Source organism: Oscarella lobularis, chromosome 1 (genome assembly GCF_947507565.1).
Source record: "Oscarella lobularis chromosome 1, ooOscLobu1.1, whole genome shotgun sequence".
Classification (NCBI taxonomy): domain Eukaryota; kingdom Metazoa; phylum Porifera; class Homoscleromorpha; order Homosclerophorida; family Oscarellidae; genus Oscarella; species Oscarella lobularis.
The window spans coordinates 4,539,149-4,561,177 of NC_089175.1; the positions used below are offsets into that span (position 1 = coordinate 4,539,149).

The 22,029-nt window shown below is 46.0% G+C and overlaps 4 protein-coding genes across 5 annotated transcripts; 3 read left to right on the forward strand and 1 right to left on the reverse strand.

The window, feature by feature from the left end:
- The first annotated feature begins 57 nt into the window (after positions 1 to 57).
- LOC136199530 (uncharacterized) lies at positions 58 to 1,608 on the forward strand. The gene is made up of 9 exons (XM_065989745.1): positions 58 to 277; positions 425 to 547; positions 607 to 735; positions 783 to 881; positions 934 to 1,038; positions 1,089 to 1,193; positions 1,245 to 1,343; positions 1,426 to 1,495; positions 1,555 to 1,608. The coding sequence occupies exons 1-6, from the start codon at positions 236 to 238 to the stop codon at positions 1,092 to 1,094; spliced, it is 504 nt and encodes a 167-aa protein (XP_065845817.1). The 5' UTR covers positions 58 to 235; the 3' UTR covers positions 1,095 to 1,193; positions 1,245 to 1,343; positions 1,426 to 1,495; positions 1,555 to 1,608.
- LOC136199600 (fibronectin type 3 and ankyrin repeat domains 1 protein-like) lies at positions 1,296 to 1,997 on the forward strand. The gene is made up of 5 exons (XM_065989832.1): positions 1,296 to 1,343; positions 1,391 to 1,495; positions 1,555 to 1,674; positions 1,729 to 1,830; positions 1,881 to 1,997. The coding sequence occupies exons 1-5, from the start codon at positions 1,296 to 1,298 to the stop codon at positions 1,995 to 1,997; spliced, it is 492 nt and encodes a 163-aa protein (XP_065845904.1).
- Positions 1,998 to 2,303: 306 nt separating this feature from the next.
- Positions 2,304 to 4,808, forward strand: LOC136199527 (uncharacterized). 2 transcript variants are annotated; one of them, XM_065989741.1, is made up of 6 exons: positions 2,304 to 2,771; positions 2,831 to 3,025; positions 3,077 to 3,934; positions 3,984 to 4,100; positions 4,138 to 4,263; positions 4,314 to 4,808. In XM_065989741.1, exons 1-6 carry the CDS (start codon positions 2,451 to 2,453, stop codon positions 4,722 to 4,724), a joined length of 2,028 nt encoding a protein of 675 aa, XP_065845813.1. In that variant the 5' UTR covers positions 2,304 to 2,450; the 3' UTR covers positions 4,725 to 4,808. The 2 variants fall into 2 exon arrangements, with proteins under 2 accessions (XP_065845813.1, XP_065845814.1); XM_065989742.1 differs by having other exon boundaries at positions 4,156 to 4,263.
- Positions 4,809 to 9,974: 5,166 nt separating this feature from the next.
- LOC136199529 (glucose-6-phosphate exchanger SLC37A2-like) lies at positions 9,975 to 13,604 on the reverse strand. The gene is made up of 20 exons (XM_065989744.1): positions 13,476 to 13,604; positions 13,143 to 13,224; positions 13,013 to 13,088; positions 12,874 to 12,952; positions 12,060 to 12,115; positions 11,896 to 11,996; positions 11,782 to 11,837; positions 11,640 to 11,732; positions 11,515 to 11,588; positions 11,414 to 11,457; positions 11,277 to 11,363; positions 11,183 to 11,224; positions 11,037 to 11,130; positions 10,820 to 10,983; positions 10,713 to 10,761; positions 10,578 to 10,651; positions 10,448 to 10,526; positions 10,348 to 10,397; positions 10,229 to 10,288; positions 9,975 to 10,177 (listed from the first exon to the last, which is right to left on the reverse strand). The coding sequence occupies exons 1-20, from the start codon at positions 13,571 to 13,573 to the stop codon at positions 10,124 to 10,126; spliced, it is 1,512 nt and encodes a 503-aa protein (XP_065845816.1). The 5' UTR covers positions 13,574 to 13,604; the 3' UTR covers positions 9,975 to 10,123.
- Between the last annotated feature and the right edge of the window lie 8,425 nt (positions 13,605 to 22,029).

Genomic DNA, 22,029 nt, shown 5'->3' on the forward strand with positions numbered 1-22,029 from the left:
GGGAAAACTCCGCCACAGCGCTTCCCGTGGAGAGATGCTTTCAAAGGAAAAGTATTTTCTTTGTTAATTAAGTCTTCTCCGGATGTAATGAGCCATTGTGTAATTCTCGTGCCACCCGCTGTCTTGCTGATAGCTTAGAGGATCTAGGAGAGTCACTCTAATAATACTGTACTGCTTTTTCTGGATCAGAAAGGTTGATAGAAGGTTTCTTTTCTCGAGTGCGCATGCGTACGTCATGTTGAGACAGTTGCGGACGTTCCTCCGTTTCCAATTTCTTGTAAGACGATTAGTAGCGGCGGTGATCGTCTCTTCCAAGCTGAAATTCGGTTTCGTCAAGAAAAAAACAAATAGACCTCTAGCGAACGATTTTCGCTGGCGAAGGCGTTCTATCGAGAATTTTGCTTATTGGCCGATATTTTTTTAGGAGATCAGACCGTCTCCGACCGTTCGTTCGTCGATCGAACGGTTAGTCACGATATTAGAGAAGAATGATGAAGCTGAAATACGGACTTTTCTTTCTACGGAGAAAGGATTTCGATCTTCACAGGTATGAAATGGTTGCGTTTTTTTCACCGCTTCACACTATTGTATTCTCCTTTTTGTTAGTACCCCTATGACTTGCCATTAATTCACTATGTGGCGGGAAGAGAGTTTGATTCGGCGGAGGAAGCCGATGATTGGCTCAGTTATGCGATTGTGCAAAAGAATCAACATATTGAATTGAAATCAGAAGTGGTATAAATACGTTTTGGATAGGTAAATTAATTGATGTGTGGATGCAGGAGAGACTCCGCCCACTTCAGTGTGCGTGCAAGTGGGGAAATATTTTTGGCGTTGAATGGCTCGTCAATCACGGTGCAAATATCAACGTGAAAGACCTCGTATGACTTGGAATTGATTTTTCATATGGTTTCACTCATCACTCTTTTTTAGTTTGGACGTACGCCATATTCTCATGCCTGCGCAAGTTCCGTTGACACAATGAAGAAAATGGTCTATCTCAAAGAACATCGCTACATTTTGTCACCATCTGATATTGTAACAGAATTGATATCAACCCTCTCGCAACAATAACTTTTTATTTATAGGTTTAGGCAACTGAAATTCAATTTTCGTCATCTGAAAAAGCAAACGAGATTTTTCATCATCTTTTCAATGAAAAGGAATTGAGCGTCAATGCTATTAAAGAAGAGGTGATACATGATGATGTGCTTTTTTTGCTACATGTGCAATATTTGTAATAGTATGGCTACACTCCTCTGCATCATGCCTGCTCCAATGGAAGCTTTTTTGGAATGAAATGGCTTGTGGAACACAACGCTGATATCAATAGCTTTGACAGGGTTAGAAGATTTCACTTGTGATACTTTTATTCTTATTTCATCTTCAGGGGGGCAAAACGCCTTTTATGTTGGCGTGTGGAAGTCTCATCAATCGTTCAGCGAAAGTTCGCTACTTGGATGAAAAAGGAGCTGACTGTCAAGCAAAAGATCACGTGAGATGTTGTTTATTTGCTACAAAGTCAAAAAACAAATATTCGTCTTTTTTATTCAGGAAGGGAAGACGGTTTTCTTTCATGCCATCGAACCCCCAAATTGTGAAGATGACGATATGAAAGACGTTCTTCGATATCTTGTCATTGAGAAAGGCATTGATATCAATTCCGTTGATGAGGTTGCATTCTTACGATATTTTGCATTTTTGTTTGTTTGTTAATCCTATTTTTAGATGGGAGGGACACCCTTATTGTACGCATGTTATTATAATCCTTCTTTCCTTGTCATTCAGCAACTAATTGAATTAGGAGCTGACCTTTCTGTCAGAAATAAGGTTAGTCAGAATTCTCATTTCTCAATCGTTCTCTATTCAAATCTTTGTAGAGAAAACAAAATGCATTGCATAAGGTTGCAAAAAGCTATCAAAGCGTAGACGCATCAGTTATTGATCTATTGATTAAGAAGGGTGTTGACGTCACGTGTCAAGATCAGGTGACGTGATTTTCTTGTAAATTAGAGAGAATCTATAAACGTGAATTTCAGTACGGATTGACACCTTATGAGGTGGCACGTGATGGTTACATTCGAGCTCTCCTTCGACAGCATTACGTACGTCATCATTTTGATTCAGTTCCCTTATGTATTTATTTTAATAGGACGCCGCCCGATTTTCCGTTCTTCAAACGGTTCGTCCGGATTCTATTAAATTCTGCGTAGTTGGCAGCGAAATGGCGGGAAAAACGACGTACGTGAATTCTCTTCTTCAACTCAATCACCCAAGAACGAAGATCGTACGCCGGGCGTGGAAATTCACAATTGCCAAATTCCTGGAGTTGGCAAAGGATCGGCGTGGGATTTTGGTGCCCAACCGACATTCCACAGTGCACACGGTCTCTTCTTTCAAAGTCCAATACATTGTTCATTCTTGTCCTTCCTGTTCGGAAAGGAGAAAAGATGACGTCAGAAAGGATTCTTCGTCTTCTAGAAAAGGGACGATTTTGGTGTGCATTCTCTAAAGCTGCATTGAGAACGCTTCCGCCTCACTTGAAATCACGCATTCGCCTTCTTGTGATCTTCAATCTAATTGGTTTCAATGAGGAGGCGGGAGTTGAAGTGAGGTTCGAGCTGAAACGAATCGCCGAAATTCTTCAAAACGAATTTGGAGACACTTTTGAAATTTCAGGCGTGCTTGAAATGGATTGCAGCAAGCGCCAATCAGATCGGATGAACGACTGTCGAAAGAAACTGAAATATATCCGCGAAAAAATGCTAGAGGTAATAGCTGAGTCGTCTTTAGTACTTTATCTTTAAAATTTATCTTTGCACACTGACAGACAGCGGATGATGTCCCTAAACTCTGCCATGCCATTGAGCAGTATCTTTCTCCTCCCAATGAGAAGAGAAAGAATCCACTGGCGTATTTTCTGACAGCTGATGAATTTGAAAAGTGGGTTGCTGAAAAAGTTGGCATCAAATTGGCTGAGGACGAGAAAAAAGTGGCCGTGGAGTATCTAGACTCGTCTGGAATAGTGAGTAAATCTTATATGTTTATTTGTGAATCATATATTATGTTTACTTAGATAATTAATATTGGTTGTCGAATTTGCCTACAGCCTATCTGGCTTTGTCACAGTGTGATCGGTCCTCTTCTCGCTCCGCCTTATTTCGTTGTCGCTATGCCAGCTATAAAATCGGGCAGGGCGTCAAAGAAAGATATCCAATCGGCTCTGACGAATTTCGGAAATTATCTTAAGCAAAAGGGCAACCCGTCTCCATTCGTGGTGACAGCCGACGAAGCAATTGAAATTCTTCGCTACTTGGAGCTGTGCGTTCCAATAGAAAACGAGCCAGAAGTGTATCAAATTCCGGCGCTTCTTGACGATTCAATTCCTCGCGACGCCTGGGTTGAAGATCCGATGCTGGACGTGTATCGTGGTCAACGATACGAGTGCGCCCGTTGCGTCGACATCATCTCGCCGTCATCATTCGTTGCCTTTCAGTGCCGATGCTCGTTTCTAGAAAACGTAAGCCACCGGGCGTGGAAGGACGGCGTCAAATTGGTGAAAATCGTCGGTGACAAAGTAATTGAATGTCTCATTGAAACCGGAATAAAGAAGGAGCACTGCTGCATTGACGTCATTCTTCGCTGGTCCAGCAAAGCCGACTGCGAAAGAGAGGCCAAAGAATTCCTTGACGAGCTCAAAGCAATGATTGCCAAGGCGTGCGACGAGAGAAGCCCAGGAGTCATACTCAATTGGTTTTATTTGGACAGTACTCATCTCAAACAACTTGACGAAGATCCCGCTATTTATTCATCGAGCGAAGTTGATCACAAGATCAACGCCAGGGCTTTCAATAATTTCTTGTTTTCAACTCGCCCGGAAAAATGGAATCGTTCGTCTATTAGAGACCTGGTGATTATGGAAGAGAAGCCAGAGGTAATGATTTCGATCAGAAGAATGTCTTTTTGAATTTCTCTCATACTAGAGCACAGCCGTTTCTGTGGATTCTCCTCCGACTCGCTTTTTGACAGGTGCTCGCTCCGAGTATTTTCCCGACGACGATGAGTTGTCAGACCATGTGATCATGGAAGAGAAGCACGAGGTAATTATGCGGGATATTCAATATCTCTTATATTTAGCATGACCCGGTTTCTCAGCAAACTTTCTTCGCTTCGGGTACACGCTCCGATTCTCCCGCTAAAGATTCTTTTTCCGACGACGATGAGTTGGTATCAGACCAGGTGATCATGCAAGAGATGCAAGAGGTAATGATTTAGACAAGCAATGTGGGATACTCAATATTTCTTATGTTTAGCATGACCCTGTTTCTCAGCAAACTTCCTTCGCTTCAGGTGCACACTTCGATTCTCCCGCTAAAGATTCGTTTCCCGGCGACGACGAGTTGCTTACGGACCAGGTGATAACAGCGTGCTCTCGCGTCCGAGGATCACTCTGGGAAGAAATTGGCGCTTGCGTCATTGATTTGGACGCAATCAAACAGATCCGCGATGACACTCGTAGCCACCCCTTACGTATGAAGATGGTGTTCGATTCGTGGAAAACAGCAAAATCACCAACTGTAGGTGAGCTTCTACATTGGTTTGAGGAGGTTGGCGTTAACCGAACGGTTATCAAAACAAAATACAAAGACCTATATGGTCTGTTCTTTATCGTTTTGGCAAGCTGTGCTATTTGTATAAGGTATCGTTTTCTGATATTTTGCTAACTGTGACCATTTTTTATTTTAGATTTTTTCGTTATTTTTCGTTAAGATACATACGGTACCTATATCTAGATGTCAATTCCCGTACGTGTAGGCGTCCAACGCACGAAAAGACGTCGAAATGAAGAAGGAGTCGGCTGAAAAGGACCATGAACAGCAAAGGAAAGACAAAGACTCCGCAGCCGTCGAGAATGAACAGGAAACGGAGAGCGGGATCTCCCTTTGGGAAACCAACTGAGGAAATGTCGAAGAATCGAGACCACGTTCGACGAACAAGCACTACATCGCTTTGCGATCGACGCATCGCAAGCTGAATCACGTCGCTCTTCGCCAAGTTCTCATCGCCTCCTTTCTGGAAAGTTCGTGTGTCTCTTTCAATCGAAGGTACGTACACCGCCATATATACACCGCTTGCCGGAATATATACACCGCCTGCCGGAGTATATACACCGCCTACCGGCGGAGTACGTACACCGCCTGCCGGAATATATACACCGCCTGCCGGCGGAGTACGTACACCGCCTGCCGGAATATATACACCGCCTGCCGGCGGAGTACGTACACCGCCTGCCGGAATATATACACCGACTGCCGGCGGAGTACATACACCGCTTGCCGGAATATATACACCGTCTGCCGGCGGAGTACGTACACCGCTTGCCGGAATATATACACCGCCTGCCGGCGGAGTACATACACCGCCTGCCGGAATATATACACCGTCTGCCGGAATATATACACCGCCTGCCGGAATATATACACCGCCCGCCGGAGTATATACACCGCCTGCCGGAGTATATACACCGCCAGCCGGCGGAGTACGTACACCGCTTGCCGGAATATATACACCGCCTGCCGGCGGAGTACGTACACCGCCTTCCGGAATATATACACCGCCTGCCGGCGGAGTACGTACACCGTCTGCAGGAATATATACACCGCTTGCCGGAATATATACACCGCCTACCGGTAGAGTACGTACACCGCCTGCCGAAATATATACACCGCTTGCCGGAATATATACACCGCCTGCCGGCGGAGTACATACACCGTCTGCAGGAATATATACACCGCCTGCCGGAATATATACACCGCTTGCCGGCGGAGTACATACACCGCCTGCCGGAATATATACACCGCTTGCCGGAATATATACACCGCCTCCCGGCGGACTACGTACACCGTCTGCAGGAATATATACACCACTTGCCGGAATATATACACCGACTGCCGGCGGAGTACATACACCGTCTGCAGGAATATATACACCGCCTGCCGGAATATATACACCGCCTGCTGGCGGAGTACGTACACCGCCTGCCGGAATATATACACCGTCTGCCGGAATATATACACCGCCTGCCGGAATATATACACCGCCTGCCGGCGGAGTACATACACCGCCTGCCGGAATATATACACCGCTTGCCGGAATATATACACCGCCTGCCGGAATATATACACCGCCTGCTGGCGGAGTACGTACACCGCCTGCCGGAATATATACACCGCTTGCCGGAATATATACACCGCCTGCCGGAATATATACACCGCCTGCCGGAATATATACACCGCCTGCCGGAGTATATACACCGCCAGCCGGCGGAGTACGTACACCGCTTGCCGGAATATATACACCGCCTGCCGGCGGAGTACATACACCGCTTGCCGGAATATATACACCGCCTGCTGGCGGAGTACGTACACCGCCTGCCGGAATATATACACCGCCTGCCGGAGTATATACACCGCCAGCCGGCGGAGTACGTACACCGCCTGCCGGAATATATACACCGTCTGCCGGAATATATACACCGCCTGCCGGAATATATGCACCGCCTGCCGGCGGAGTACGTACACCGCCTGCCGGAATATATACACCGCCTGCCGGAATATATACACCGCCTGCCGGCGGAGTACGTACACCGCCTGCCGGAATATATACACCGTCTGCCGGAATATATACACCGCCTGCCGGCGGAGTACATACACCGCCTGCCGGAATATATACACCGCTTGCCGTATATATACACCGCCTGACGGCGGAGTACGTACACCGCCTGCCGGAATATATACACCGTCTGCCGGAATATATACACCGCCTGCCGGCGGAGTGCGTACACCGCTTGCCGGAATATATACACCGCCTGCCGGCGGAGTACGTACACCGCCTGCCGGAATATATACACCGTCTGCCGGAATATATACACCGCCTGCCGGAGTATATACACCGCCAGCCGGCGGAGTACGTACACCGCTTGCCGGAATATATACACCGCCTGCCGGCGGAGTACGTACACCGCCTGCCGGAATATATACACCGACTGCCGGCGGAGTACATACACCGCTTGCCGGAATATATACACCGTCTGCCTGCGGAGTACGTACACCGTCTGCCGGAATATATACACCGCCTGCCGGAGTATATACACCGCCAGCCGGCGGAGTACGTACACCGCTTGCCGGAATATATACACCGCCTGCCGGCGGAGTACGTACACCGCCTGCCGGAATATATACACCGACTGCCGGCGGAGTACATACACCGCTTGCCGGAATATATACACCGTCTGCCTGCGGAGTACGTACACCGCTTGCCGGATTATATACACCGCCTTCCGGCGGAGTACATACACCGCCTGCCGGAATATATACACCGTCTGCCGGAATATATACACCGCCTGCCGGAATATATACACCGCCTGCCGGCGGAGTACGTACTCCGCCTGCCGGAATATATACACCGTCTGCCGGAATATATACACCGCCTGCCGGAATATATACACCGCCTGCCGGCGGAGTACGTACACCGCCTGCCGGAATATATACACCGCCTGCCGGCGGAGTACATACACCGCCTGCCGGAATATATACACCGCTTGCCGGAATATATACACCGCCTACCGGTAGAGTACGTACACCGCCTGCCGAAATATATACACCGCTTGCCGGAATATATACACCGCCTGCCGGCGGAGTACATACACCGTCTGCAGGAATATATACACCGCCTGCCGGAATATATACACCGCCTGCCGGCGGAGTACGTACACCGCCTGCCGAAATATATACACCGCTTGCCGGAATATATACACCGCCTGCCGGAATATATACACCGCCTGCCGGCGGAGTACGTACACCGCCTGCCGGAATATATACACCGCCTGCCGGAGTATATACACCGCCTGCTGGCCGAGTACGTACAACGCCTGCCGGAATATATACACCGCCTGCCGGAATATATACACCGCCTGCCGGAGGAGTACGTACACCGCCTGCCGGAATATATACACCGTCTGCCGGAATATATACACCGCCTGCCGGCGGAGTACGTACACCGCCTGCCGGAATATATACACCGTCTGCCGGAATATATACACCGCCTGCCGGCGGAGTACGTACACCGCCTGCCGGAATATATACACCGCCTGCCGGCGGAGTACATACACCGCCTGCCGGAATATATACACCGCTTGCCGGCGGAGTACATACACCGTCTGCCGGAATATATACACCGCTTGCCGGAATATATACACCGCCTGCTGGCGGAGTACATACACCGTCTGCCGGAATATATACACCGCTTGCCGGAATATATACACCGCCTGCTGGCGGAGTACGTACACCGCCTGCCGGAATATATACACCGCCTGCCGGAATATATACACCGCCTGCGGGCGAAGTACGTACACCGCCCTCCGGAATATATACACCGCCTGCCGGAATATATACACCGCCTGCTGGCGAAGTACGTACACCGCCTGCCGGAATATATACACCGCCTTCTGGCGGAGTACTTACACCGCCTGCCGGAATATATACACCGCATGCCGGAATATATACACCGACTGCCGGCGGAGTACGTACACCGCTTGCCGGAATGTATACACCGCCTGCCGGAATATATACACCGCCTGCCGGCGGAGTACGTACACCGCCTGCCGGAATATATACACCGTCTGCCGGAATATATACACCGCCTGCCGGCGGGGTACGTACACCGCTTACCGGAATATATACACCGCCTGCCGGCGGAGTACGTACACCGCTTGCCGGAATATATACACCGGCTGCCTGAATATATACACCGCCGTCCGGCGGAGTACGTACACGCCTTCCGGTATATATACACCGCCTGCCGGCGGAGTACGTACACCGCTTGCCGGAATAAAGTAATGGAATGCCTCATCGAATCCGGAATAAAGAAGGAGCACTGCTGTATCGACGTCATTCTTCGCGAAGTTCTCATCGCCTACTAAGTACTTTGAAAAGTTTTCAATCGAAGACATAATGTATCACTTCTCCTGTGTTTAGATTCGCCTCTATCCGAAGATGTAATGATCAAAGAGGCCAGGACGATCGCATCGACTCTCATCAAAAAAATCAATAATGTATTTATTTATTTATTTGAAAAATTTGCTATCCTCTCCCGACGGTAGCAAACTAATAAGGTAATCATACAATCGTATTGCGGCATTGATTCGCGTCGTTTCAGAACGATAAAACATGCAATCGCGCACGTGATCAGATAACGGATTTCCAGACGACGTTGCCATGGAACGAAGAAGGCGCCCAACAGCTCGACACATGTAGATGAAATTGTGATCGCGATGGAGTCCCGTACATAGGGCCGTCGCATTGAATTCAATATCATCACCTAAAGGCGGGTCTTCGTCTTTGGAATGAATGGGTTGTGACGCGAAATTCATTGCATCGACGACGATAGCGTTATTTATATTAATCGCCAGCACTTCACCGTCGTCCGATAAGACGAAATTGTCTAGACGAAGTTCTGGTAAATAGATAGCCTAGTTTTTGTTGTTGTCACTGAGAAGGAAGGCTATTTGCAACAGTTGAGCGGCAAGCCACACCCTCATATCCTTAGATCTTGACAACGCTCTAATCTTTCATTCACTGGACCTCGACGAAGGTACAGTACGCTTACGATGAATTTTTCGGAGACGGTAAACGTATCGACGTTGGCAACGAGCGAGATTAGGCTACAGTTTGAATAATCCCATCGTGACTACAGAGTAGCATTGACTTGAAATGTTCCTGCCAATTGACTCTGATAACTGATTTTATATAGACAAAACTGGTATTCAATTGGAAGATAATCTCCGCAGTGTCTATCGGATTATACTTACTTGAGTCATCAATTGTCATGTAGACCCAAGCGTAGGTGAGTGATCACATGGCAATTGTGATACCCCTACTAGTAGTACCAATGGCCATAAGGGCTGCGCTATATAATGGAATTGGAGGCATTTATTGATTAGTTCAGGCAGCTTGAGTAGGTACCCACGCAAAATTGAACAGAAAGAATAAAAAGAGTAAAAAATGATTACCGGTAGAGCAATACATCTGTAAAAATGAGGGTACTCGGGCGTAGCCCAATTGTTTCAGCATCTTTTGATCAATCTTCGTATGTCTCGCACTAGAATACGCGTAAGGAGCTAAAAAATGCTGTAACTCTGCAGTCAAACCATGCATAATAAGACATTTACCAGTCCAGAAAGAGCCGAGGCCGCAATGAGCATATAAAAAACGTTCTTCCAACCAGTTTCCTGTAACAAAACAAATGCAATTGCATTCTATGCAAAGATACTCTGTAAATCTTTCTTACGCTATCAGATCCAGCGACCCAGCCGGTAAGAAATGGGCCCACAGCAGCACCTATAGATCCATTGGTAAACCAGTCAGTACCATATTTGATAAGCGCTTGCCTATTGATCCCGTGCCGTCTATTATAGCCGCTACCATTGCCTTGGCTTTCTCGTTGCCTTCAAGTGATTTATGAGTACCCTAAAGTTTTTGAAATGGTTAATTAATCACTGTAAATTATTATTTTAATACCAAATCGGCGGAAACGGCTGTCGTTACGAGAGCGTAAGGCCCATTGAGAAAGAATCCACAAATCGAAGATAACACTGTATACAACAGTAGATTAAAACAAAACAATTACATAATAGTTTGACTTTTTTGATGTACCAATAGTCATTTTTTCAGATTCGCCACCGTAGAGCTCGTAAAAGAACAACTAAAAGCCAACATAATGAAACTAAAAGCTGGCAACTGAAAAATTGATTTCTTATCACCGCTGGTATTGACAAAACTGTCATAAGGACGCATGCAATGCCGCGCAATTTTAGTCTATCAGACAAGTATCCGATAGCAATTGACCCAACGATTCCACCAATATCGAAAAACGTTGAGAAGTAAGCCGCCATCGTTTTGCTCACAGGGTTACCGGCACTGTCTTCTGCGTCGGGACATGAAGTTAGAGAACAATCATAGGAACACATGTTTCTCTACTTAGCGTGCTGTGTATGTAAAAGGGAAGCCAGTAGAGAAACGTGTAGGCGACGAGTTTGGCAAAGAAAAGGGAGACGGAGTACTCTACGACCCCCTTCAAAGTTTTGCAATTAGATATACAATACATATGTAGCGTGGCATTTTACCGGAATTCTAAGGGCTTTGCATAATCCAACGGCTCTGGAAGACTGCGCAATAAGAAATAAAGAATTATTTTATTACCAATAATCTGCGACTGGCCTGAGACCCTGTACTTGTGAAGGAGACACCGGAGGAGATTGACGCCCTTTCAGCGTTTATTAACGGATTTGTATCGCCAGAAAAATCCTAAAATAAATTGCATGATGCGTAAGAAATTAAATTGGCGTACACTGTACATGATGATGATGATTAGGAGGCAGTGCGTCAACTTCACTTGGGTCTGATGTTACGTTTCTTTATTAGTAACCAATAATGATGACCGTTTATGTAAACCTACCTGTAGGGAGAAACAAAGCAGCCAAGATACCTAACGAGCCAATGATTAGTCCAGGGACAATAAATGACCATTGCCTATAGCAAACATTGAGTAGCAAGCATTGCATTCTTGCTCACTACTGGTACCAATAGAAGTGAACAAAATATCCGGCTATAAGAGATCCAAGAATATTTCCAACAGACGTGTGAGAATTCCATATGCCCATAATAAGACCCCGACTGAAAAACGATAAATGTTTTGATAGTAATTTAATTCAATTGCACATACTTTCCCCTTCCAAACCAATTAGCCATTATGGCTACAACACTTGGCCATCCAGTAGACTATAATTTTACCAAAATATACCGAATTAATTAATTAATTAATAGTTATATTTTGAACCTGAAACATTCCGCCCAATACTTGCACGACAACGAAGTATGCCAATACGTGGATATTCAAAAAGTGAGCAAAACCAAGTGCAGCAGTAAATAATCCAGATCCTAATTAATTAATTACCACCTTATCTAGTATCTACGTGAGAAAGTACTTTTCCATAAACATACCAAGCATTCCAATCATCAGAAAGTAACGAAGATTCATTCTGTCGCCTAGATGACCACTAGATCATCATTACACTATTACTAGAGAATGATGGCCCGGTGTTCACCGTGTTGCCATCATTCAGAGCCTCCCACCGCTACGGTACGCGAGTGCATTACATAGTGTGACGTCATAAATTTTATTTTGCCACATATTCACGTAGTCATCACTGCCCTTAGCCCCTACAGCTCAGTCCTACCTACATTTCGCATAATTGCCATGTTTTTCTAATTAGGCGCTTTTCTGACGTACATTGTATTGTATTTCATAATTTGCTCTGTATTTGAAGACATATGCATATGTACGGGTCATATTTCTGTTACCCGTACACACATACATACCCACGTACCAACTGTACATGAGCGGATACTTTTGATTGTGACGTCAGAGCGTGACAATCAAAACTCTAGTTTCGGTTTCCCAGCGCATTGACAAAACGAAAAATAGCACAGATCAATTTGAAACATGGGTTTCTAAGCATATTTTCCGTTTATGAAAGAAAAAACGCTTTATTCGCGCCGTAAATCGCCTTTTTCGGGTCACCGTTTTGGGCCCCATGTCGCGCATGCGCTGTACGAAAAAACGGGTTTTTAAGCGACGTCACAATACGGAGCGTGACGAACAGACATACATACATACATACATACATACGGACATACACTTCCGGCCCTAAGATCACGTTTGAAAGAGCCTCCCTCCGTCGTTATACGGGTTCCACCCGTACAACTGTGGTGGTCGGCTCCATTACGTGCATAGAGATGTGCTGCGAGTTCATACCTAAAGAACATAGCGACGGCATAAGCAATCAGAAACGATGTATCGAGACTTCCAAGATACACCTTGGAATGGTCACCGTCTACAACGACGTCTCAAATCAATAAATCTACTTTTTCAAGTGAGGATACCGCCCTCTTACCAAACGGTTTCCAACCAGTGCAGTTCGTTCCGTAGGAGCTATTGTCGGTTGAATTTTGATTGCAGCTCCATGCATTCTAAAAATTCGAATCCAATTATTATGCAGCAACGGAACGCAAGTCTCGGGTCACCTTGACAACGCTAATGGCCTTTCGCGAGAGGTGATACGATGCGTAGATGAAAAACGTAAAAACGAGAATGAAACCGCGATACCTAAATCGGCATGAAGAACGCAAAACGTCACGCTATCCGGGTAGGAAGAAAAATCGAAGCACGCTACAGTACTCCCCAAGAATTCACGTCGAAACACGCGCTAATAAGCGCTCTCGGTTAAAAATCGAAAAGCACGTGCAGTTAGTCGCGTTCGCGCTATTTTGAGATGTCGTTCGCGTCGTTATGAGTCGGTGCGAGGTGAGTAAACCCGTTCTGCGTGCGAACGCCGCGTTTCTCTTGTTTTTCCTTACAGTCGGCTCTTCTTCTTGACGTCGTCCGTAACGGGGGGGAGGCAGCGAATTCCCAAAGGCGGTTTCGGCTCCATAACGACGTCTAGTTCGTCTTCCATGAGCAGTGCGATCGTCGCTTTCGTGGCACGTGCGAAGACATACGGGAATTCACGACCTGGGGGAACCCCGCCACGGCGCTTCCTTTCGAAGAGGAACTCCACAGACGCAAATTCATTGATAAAGTATAATCACTGGTGAAAGAAAAAGAAGAAAAGAATCTATCTTTTCAAAGAAACATGTCAACAAGTTTTTCAAAGATGTACTCAAATTCTACGTAATGTGAAGTCATTTCTGGATAAGCTCGCCGGATGAGCCATTGTAATTCTTGTGCCACCCGCTATTTTAACAACGCTCCGATCTTTCATCCAATACAGAATAGCGTTGGCAAGAACATTGCCTGGAGATTGACTCTGACCTTCATACAGACGAAACAGGTATTCAATTGGAAGATGATCGCCGCAATGAAATTGCTTGAAATCGATCGGATTATACTTACTCGGGTCGTCAATGGTCATGTAGACGCAAGGATAGGTGACCGATCGCACAGCAATCGTGATACCTTTACCAATACTAGAACTCGTGGAGGCTGTATCGAAAAAGGCTTCAATTTGGAATAGGCTGTCATGTATCGACGCGTTCAGGTAGCTCGAGTAGGTACCCGAGCGAAATCGAACTCCCAGGAGCACGTTGCCTGTCATCAACACGACGGGCGTGGCGCCCGTCGCAGGATACAATCCGCGCGCGTTAGGAGACAAAGGCACGGCATTGCGACCCTTCGGAGTCGGAGTCGGAGACAAAGGGACGGCGTTCGCCGCTCGTCGATCGGTCATCGACTGGAACTCGTGAAACTCCCACCCGACGGCGCCGTCGTCGACGTCGTTCCTCCACGCGCTCGTCGCGCTCTTCTTCCAGCTGTACATACGGTAACCGTTTTTGTCTCCCTTGTGCGGCGTTTTGACGGCGATGGTCACGTCGTACGAAGCCGAACTGAACCACTTCGAATAGCGAAACGTCGCGTTCGGATCCCCCTTGTTGGCGACGTAACGCGTCTTTTCGACGCTCGCTCGCATCTTTTTGTACTTCGATAGCGTGAGATCGTGCACGTCGACGTCGCGCCCGTCGACGTAGGCAGTTCGCGCTGGAACGGAGTGGTGCGTACCCATTATAGAGGCTCTTCGATCGCGTTTGACGCGGCGTATGATGAGCCCAGTTTCCTCGATGGTTTTTGTACACTCTCCGTCTGGGGAAAGATCGGGGAAGTTAAGTTCTTGTGGTTTCCGCTTTACGCTATTTTTCGGTCGAGTAACCATGGCAAAATTTGATTATTCCTCGATTTTGAAAGTGAAAGTTTAAGTGCGACTCACCGCGTAACCGCGGTGAGTTCCGGAAGTAAACCTTACCGCGGTTTCCGTGAGATTTCACGTTACCTTGGTGTCCGCACGCTTTTTCGTCCTAATCCATGAATTAATTAAAACATTCATCACATTGATCCTTGTATGATTCCAATCCTTCCCCTGGCTTCCTTGCACGTCCGTAGCAACGGTCTAAATATTTGCAATCGCGATGAAATATTCGTACGCCCTATATGCAATTAGTTTGCCAACCGGTAGCGAGTTCTGTTCTGGTTACAAATTGATTCAAACGGATTCGTCCGCGAAAAAAAGACGCCTAGCTTAGCTAACCACGCCGTACAGTTCTTTAGAATGTTATTGAGGTCTGCACTCGTTCGTGCTTCTTGACGGTTAGTTCAAGTGGTCAATTCAATCTCGAAGTAAATTGTACTAGTAGCAGTGTATTTTAGCGGGATCACTTTATCGCCAATCTTCCTCCTAAATTGCCATATGTTTTCACCGTCCATCTTTTTCACATAAATCATATATTGATCGTCTGAGTGGCCGTTCGGCTTGGCGAATGCCATCAATTCGGGACGGTTCGATGTGTAACTCGTCATGCAAACGCCTTCTTCTTTGATATACTCATCGCATACCGTTTCAATTCGAGTCGGCATACCTAAGTGGTGCTCTTGCGACTCGACGGCAATCATTTTGAACTTTCCTGCCGGATCGTATGTTTTGATTGAATAACCGGACCTGGAGTCACCACTGACCCGGAGACACGCGTCGTCGCAGTAGATTGTAACGTAACGATTAGATAAATCTTCATGTGAAAGTTCCGTTTGCCTAAAGTCCAGTCACACAATTATTAGAGTCTCTCAATATAAGTAAATTCCCTAGAGAGATTGCTGCAGCTTAGTTTCATTACGATAAATTATAATCAACGTAAATTCCCATGCAATGCAGTCTAATCTCTTGTTATCTAATCTCTTGTTATATATGTGGCCACGTACCGATACATAGAGATTTTACTCCCTAGCGTGTTACATATATCTCAGAAATATTTTATCCCTGACTTACTCGACGAGGCTGTCACTCTCAACAAACTCCTCCGACTCAATGGCGGCCGTAAAGTCGCCGTGATCTTCGCGCTCGCACACGCCGACTCGAACGTGGTAGATCTTTCTCGCGAATTGCTCCTCGCCGCTCCTTTTCCGACAGCTGACGATCACGAAGCGTTCCCATCGTCGCGCGACGGCCGTGCAGTACGAATACGCGCCAAAATCCAGCTCGTAGAGTAGGCCCCAGATCGCCGATCGCGTCTCGAAGCGAAACGGTTTGTCGCGTCGATCCGATCGCTCGTGCTCGCGCATCGCCTTGCGCATTCGTATGTAGAGCAGCCAGCCGATTTCGTAGCGATCGACCTCGCCGTCGCTTGTGCGAGTCCACTGGGGTAGGAGCAGTTGACCGAGAGTTCGTCCGCGGCGCCTGAGACGCCTTCTAACGAAACGGAGTAGTAGTTGTCCTCCGATGTATGCAGGCAGATCTATTTGGTAAGACATTCTTTTCTACGCAAGGAGGATCTCGTGCTGTAGAACGTGATCGTGATTGTTTGCATCACAGCTTGGAAACAATGAAAAGTCTCGTGGCTAAAGCAAGATACAGTGCATTTATTGATCTACCAAAAACACAATTACAGTTTCAAATATTCAGCCGTGTCCTTAGCACCCACTCCCCCCACTACGACCAAACGATCGTCTTTCGTTGTACATGCCCCATGGCCGTTTCGTATGCGATTCATTGACGGCAAGGGAAGCCATTCCCCAGACAATTCATCGTACATTTCAATGCCGCTGTTCTTCCATCCGCCTGTTGCCACAAGTTTTCCGTTCCACGACGACAATTGACACCATTCCTTCGTGGCTGGCTTGACATCAATCCACTTTTCTTTATTCATCAAAAGACATTCGAACGAATTGCCGGCTCCAAACCCTCCTCCGACAAACATTTTATCATCGATCACAGCCAACGAGCAGTCCCACCGCTCCTTCTTCATTTCTTTTATTGGTTTCCATTCTCTTCTATGAACATCAAAGCAGCTTACTTTATCACTCCCCAACCACCCTCCCACTAGATAAATTTTTCCGTCGTGTCCAATAGCCGATCTTCTATCGATTTGAAGTTGTTCTGGTATTTCGGTTAGTAATTCCAAATCTCTTTTTTCACTCTTCCATTCATAAATATTCTTACTTCCCCAGTCCATCACGTATCCTTTGCCTTCAGATTCAAAGACATTCCATATGACGACACGCGTGTCAGTCTTTTCGTCCCACTCCCCGTCCTTCAATCTGTACATTGTATTCCCGTAGCCAACATGTACAGTATCATCCCATTGATTTCGGCCACGCGTCCAAATGGCGAACAACCAATGGGCATGTTTGGTGTGATGATTTTCCAGTTCAGATTACCTCCATCCCATCTCCCAATCTAAAATAAGTAAATGTATCCAATTCTCTTCTTATATTTATTTCAAGTCAAAAAGCAACCTTATTTCTCAACCCGACAACAGAGAAAGATGTCCTTCCAATTTTTTAATTTTATTATTTAGTAATTGTTCGATTTTCTTTTCTGCAGAAGAAAGTATTTATTTATTCACCCCAAGCACTGCCGTCCGTATACTGTAGTACGTTTGTTGAGCTCCAAAAACTGTGATCCTGACGTTCTGTATTTTGCAAAAGGGTGACGAACTCGTCAAACGGCGAGAAGTTAATCTACAACGGACATGGGGTCGAACATCTCATTCGATGATTGACGGAAGATTGTTAAACACGCGCTCTCTCCATCGCTTGTCCATTCTCTCAGGCTGGCGACGAGACAGCTTTTTAACTAAGATCCGTAACTTCTTTTTTAGTTTCAACGAAAAACGTCCTTTAATTAAGTTAGGCGGCGATAAAACTAACACAGCTGTGTCTTCTAAGCGAACACGTTTTACCGCTGAAAATTTCATAAATTCCTACAAGAACAAATATAAGAATGGAATGGAATGTTGTGTACATTTAGAACCTTTTCCATTAGAACAAGCAATCTGAGGTTTTAGCTCCTGGACTTTCTCTTTCAAACTCTCCCCACCCCGTCTAATATGTATGCTCGTATATACAGAGCTGCCAGCCGGCCAGCCAGCCGGCCGTACGTCGCTCTTACGTGCAACTTTATGTCAGTCCAGTCCGCTTCACTTAGTACGCCTGCCAAGACGAACATTTCATGATTTGGTTCGCCACCAAAGGAAGATCTCGTGCCATACTATATAGAAAGGTCTCTCGTGACTTGTTTACGCACAAACGCGTACACAACAGCCGGGCCCTATCTTCTTCGCTCCGGATCTTCATTAGGTCGTTGGTGGTGCGGCACTGCTCGATCGAGATGTATTTCGACGACGATGATGATCAATTCTACGTGGAGGACTCCGAGGATGGCTGCGACCCCTACGATGGCGACTGGTACGACAACGGCTACGTCGACGACAACGACGACAACTTCTACGCCGACAACAACGACAGCGACAGCGACAGCTGGTTCTTTGGAGACCGTGCCGCGTCCGAAGAATCGTCTGAGAGTGAGGCAACTGAATCATCGCTATCGACGCTTTACGATGCTGCACTCAACGTAACCGCGCGCATGCTGCCTTTCGAATCAGTAGAAATCTTCAGCAATAACGTCAAAAGAGTTCCAGAGGACGTCCAGTTATCCATCGTGAAGGCCGCTTTTCCCCGAAAGAAAGCTATTATTAGTCAATACGCCCACCTGTCCAGGAAATCGCCCAGTGTTGTCAGAGATTATTGTTCGAGGCAGTCAAGATGGACAGTGAAGGAAGGCAAGCAAATAGGTACGATTTCGCGAGTCACGCTCTCATCCTGTCATCTTGCGCACGTGCACTCTCTACTTCTCCCACCAGGCCCATTGTTTCTATTAACGCTATGCGTGTTGTTTGTAGGCTTTGTGTTAGTTGCCGATGTTGCTAAGAGCACTGACGACGATTATACTCCGGCTGCAGCTTCGGTAGCAATAAATTTTGATCGCCGCAAAATCACATCTGCATCATGTTCAAAGCACAGTAATAGAAATTGGTGCCGTCACATTGTGCAAGCCATATATCATCGCATTGAATGTCCATCGGACTTTAGATACCGTCTTCCAATATCTCACTCCATCCAACAGCTTAGTGCATTTCAGCAGACGCAGTTTCTCTGTAGACTCTTGAGTAGCTACCAGCCCCACTGTTTGGGCCTCGCTCAAACGGTTTTAGATGAATTTTTGGAAACAAAAGAAAATTTGCCAGAAGCGCAAGGATGTGTTGATTCAACGGCTGGAGGAGCTATTGGCGATAAGCCAGAGTGGTCTCTTCCGCGAATTACAGCAGACGGAACGCCTGACATAGTAGGCAGGTGTTTTGCACGTACGCCAATTAAATCATGGCAAGGCTTAATTAAAGAAGTAAAGGAATTTTTATCTGGTAAATCAGGTAGGTAACTAGCTAATGATGTCACAAATGATTGACGCGGTGGTTTTACAGATAAACGCTCGTCTGACAGACGCAATTACTTTTTCCGCTTCCTTACCGCCATAAAAAAAGTTCTTCGCAAGAAAGATGACGAAGCGTTGTCTTTGCTTTCAAAAGTTACCAACATGTGGTTGGCTTGTTTAGAAGAAAAGTTGTCTAAAATGGCACTTAACAGTTGTAACAAGCATGGTGCTCTAACTTCGGCTGTGGACGATAAAGCAAAGCGAAATCCTTTTTGTCCTTGTCCTTTATGGGCTGTCGATCTGCAGGGGTCGAATAGCACGTTTTCTTCTTTTTTTGACGACAGAAACAGTGAAATACTTTCGTCTGGTCTGAGGCAAGCTGTTCCAATTGAATGCTAAACTCCTTTAATTAAATTTATTTTTGTAACTAGTTTGCAAACGTTTCCGGACGAGTTGATGACATGTCACCAGTTGGCTGCACTGTGTCCAAACTTTTCTTTGTTTCAAAGGGAGGTTTTCAGTCAAAACACTGAAGAATGGATGGTGCGGCTTAATGCAGTGGTCAAACGTGGACTAGAGCTTACAAACCGTTTCCAAGGAGAGCTTTCTTGTGAAGAAAAATTAGCCAATAGAAGACTGTGGCGAGGCTTTTATAAGTGGAACGGATTTTCTCACACGGGCTCTCTGTTCAGCAGCGGCGTCGCTGAAGTTTTGTGCAAGTTTGTACAGAAGCCTTTACCTGCTGCGGTGTCATTAACAGAAACAATGGTTTCCTTTCTTCGGCACGGAGAGGTCAAATGTTTTCTGAGTGAATCCTTCTTGAAAACAATTTGCGTGATATGCAATGCTCTAATGCATTTCAACTTCGCCGGTCATAGCAAGCTTTTGGTTGAAAGTGCTGCAGTAGGTTACCTTCTAGCGGTAGGTACTGACCTTAGAACCGGTACGGATGCGGCTACAAGTGTTAGCCAAGACCTGCTAGAAGTGCTGCGTAAACTGTGCGGTTTAGAAACCGCTATCCTGTGGCCTTCTCCTAGCGGTGACCTTGTAACGCCTTTGCTGTTATTATGGAAGATCATTACAAAGCTGGACGCTGACGTGTGGAAAGATACATCTCTTAGACTGTCTAAAAAGCGAGAAGACACTGCTATGTCTTGGATTGTTGCTTTTGCTTTGAAGTGTCTAGCTCAAAGCCCAGAAACGATTTTCGATACCGAGGTAGACTATTTCAACGACGTAAGTTTCAATTGCGCGCATAGAGATCTCAAAATAAGAAGGTTTGTCTATAGGTTGGACAAATGTTGGCTCAGCACGCTGTTATTTCTGATGTCATCAGTCACGCTCAAGAGACTGAAGCGCTTGTTCTAGCAGAGTGGCTTCTTGAGAGTTTTCATGATCAGTCGCTAAGCTCGTCTAACTCTCTGGTCTTCTTAACAATTTCTCTGCTTGAGTCACAAGCTAAGATGTCGGAAGAGCAGAGCTTATCACTAGTTCTGCATGTCGCGTGTGGCTGGCTTCAAAATCGAAGTTGGCACCTTCGCAATTTCGTAGAAATAGCTATCGCCGATAATACTGTTTGTTACAGCTCGCTTAGAAATCTGTACGAATTTTTCAGCACTCTGAGATTTGTTCTACCGCGTTGCTGGTCAGATTACGACGCTGTAGTTCAAGCGGTTATATTGCCGTTTCAACAGTGTTTTTCACTGATTGACACATCTTTGGATCTACTTCCAGACTCTGCTGTTGCCAGAGAAGCAATTTCCTACATTTTCAACTGTGCGTACGAGACTTTGACTACGGCAGCTGGGATTTCAACGTATTCTTACTACGAGAAGCAGGTGTTAGAAAACAGGCTAACTGTTTTGAACCTGCCCAAAATTTCAGAAATGTTTTCTCCTGAGAAACTTCAGAGCATGACATCTTTTTCTGTACATCCTCCCGCGAAGGAGAATGAAGTTCATCAAACAAGCAGCAAAATTTGGGCACCGATTGTTCGACTATTAATGGAACTATCATCGGCAATGCATTCTACGGGGTCTTCCATGATGTCTTCTTATGTTGTCAAAGTTCTCAAGTACAGACAGCAACACGCACTGACAAGCCAAACTCACTCTTATTTTTGTATAGGGTTTTGAAGTACGGACGAATTGAACTTGGATTTAGCAAATTTATCTCTATATGGGATAAAGCTACAAGCGGTGACTGGGTTTTGATAGCTTCTCCTGAAGACATATTGAAGCACTTGCTGTGCGGCAAGGAAGGATTGCCTAATATGACCGACGAACACGTAAACTTTTTGACATCGTTTATTTATTATATTGATTTATGAATTAGGCCGAGAGTGTACTGTTCAGAAAAACATCATCTCTGCTTGTTGCACTGTCGGCTTCATCTGAAATAATCAAGTTACTAGGGTAAATTATTTGTACTGGACAGTCGTGCAGCTGCTATTGTCGTTGCGATTTTAGATACATGAATGCAACTACAGCATTGTTTAAAGCGTTCGACACAAATCCGCAGCCAATCGTTTCTCCTTCCGTTCTATTCTGGCTCGCCGGTTGCGTTTCGACAGATTCTACAATTGAAAATTTGCGCAAAAGATACCGGTTGTCTGAAGTGGCATTTGTTAGATATAAAGCGTTGTTGGTGAACAGCAGAGA